This window comes from Apaloderma vittatum, unplaced genomic scaffold (genome assembly GCF_000703405.1).
Source record: "Apaloderma vittatum isolate BGI_N311 unplaced genomic scaffold, ASM70340v1 scaffold5292, whole genome shotgun sequence".
Lineage (NCBI taxonomy): Eukaryota > Metazoa > Chordata > Aves > Trogoniformes > Trogonidae > Apaloderma > Apaloderma vittatum.
Window position 1 is genome coordinate 223,840 of NW_009704197.1, and position 784 is coordinate 224,623.

General features: G+C 54.7%; 1 protein-coding gene across 1 annotated transcript; it reads left to right on the forward strand.

Moving 5' to 3' along the window:
* Positions 1-2: 2 nt before the first annotated feature.
* On the forward strand, positions 3-503 carry TCF21 (transcription factor 21; the record flags this gene model as incomplete). The annotated part of the gene is made up of 1 exon (XM_009864956.1): positions 3-503. A coding segment is annotated over one exon (501 nt), but the record flags the coding sequence as incomplete, so codon positions are not given.
* Positions 504-784: the final 281 nt, after the last annotated feature.

Genomic DNA, 784 nt, shown 5'->3' on the forward strand with positions numbered 1-784 from the left:
GATCCAATGGCGAAAATGGCTCCCCTAAGAAAGGGAGAGGGGCCTCGGGCAAGCGGAAGAAAGCTCCCCCCAAGAAGAGCCCTTTAAATGGAGTGAGCCAGGAGGGAAAGCAGGTCCAGAGAAATGCTGCCAACGCCAGGGAGAGGGCAAGAATGAGGGTCCTTAGCAAAGCCTTCTCCAGGCTTAAGACCACCTTGCCCTGGGTGCCCCCAGACACCAAGCTTTCCAAACTGGACACCTTGAGGTTGGCCTCCAGCTACATCGCTCACTTGAGGCAGATCCTGGCCAATGATAAGTACGAAAATGGCTACATCCACCCCGTCAACCTGGTAAGTCACGGCCCACGGGGACCAGGTGCTCTGCGCGTGTGTGCATGGGGAAAGGCGGACGAGGAGCTGGGACGAGCATGCAAGGGGGAAAGCCTTCGCTGTGCTTCTCACAGAGATTTTGGTGCCAGTAGGGTGGCAAAGTGTACTGTGCCTGCCCCGTGCCCCAATAGCTGAGCAGATCGGGCCCCATCCACTGTTCCTGGCAATGCCCTCCAGGAGACAGGCAAAGTCCATGCTGGCCATAAATAGGTAGAGACAGGTTTTACTGCTGAGAACTGCCTGAGAAACCTCAGCAGGTTGATGGTAGCTTCTTACCTGCAAGCAGGCAGGCATAGGAATCTGGGTAGAGAAGAGTAGGAAGGACCCAAACCAAGGACACAGGGTTTATTCTTATTCCTCCTCTCTAGCCTAACGTTTCCTGCCATAATACTCTGCTCAAGCCCTAGCGATTTTTA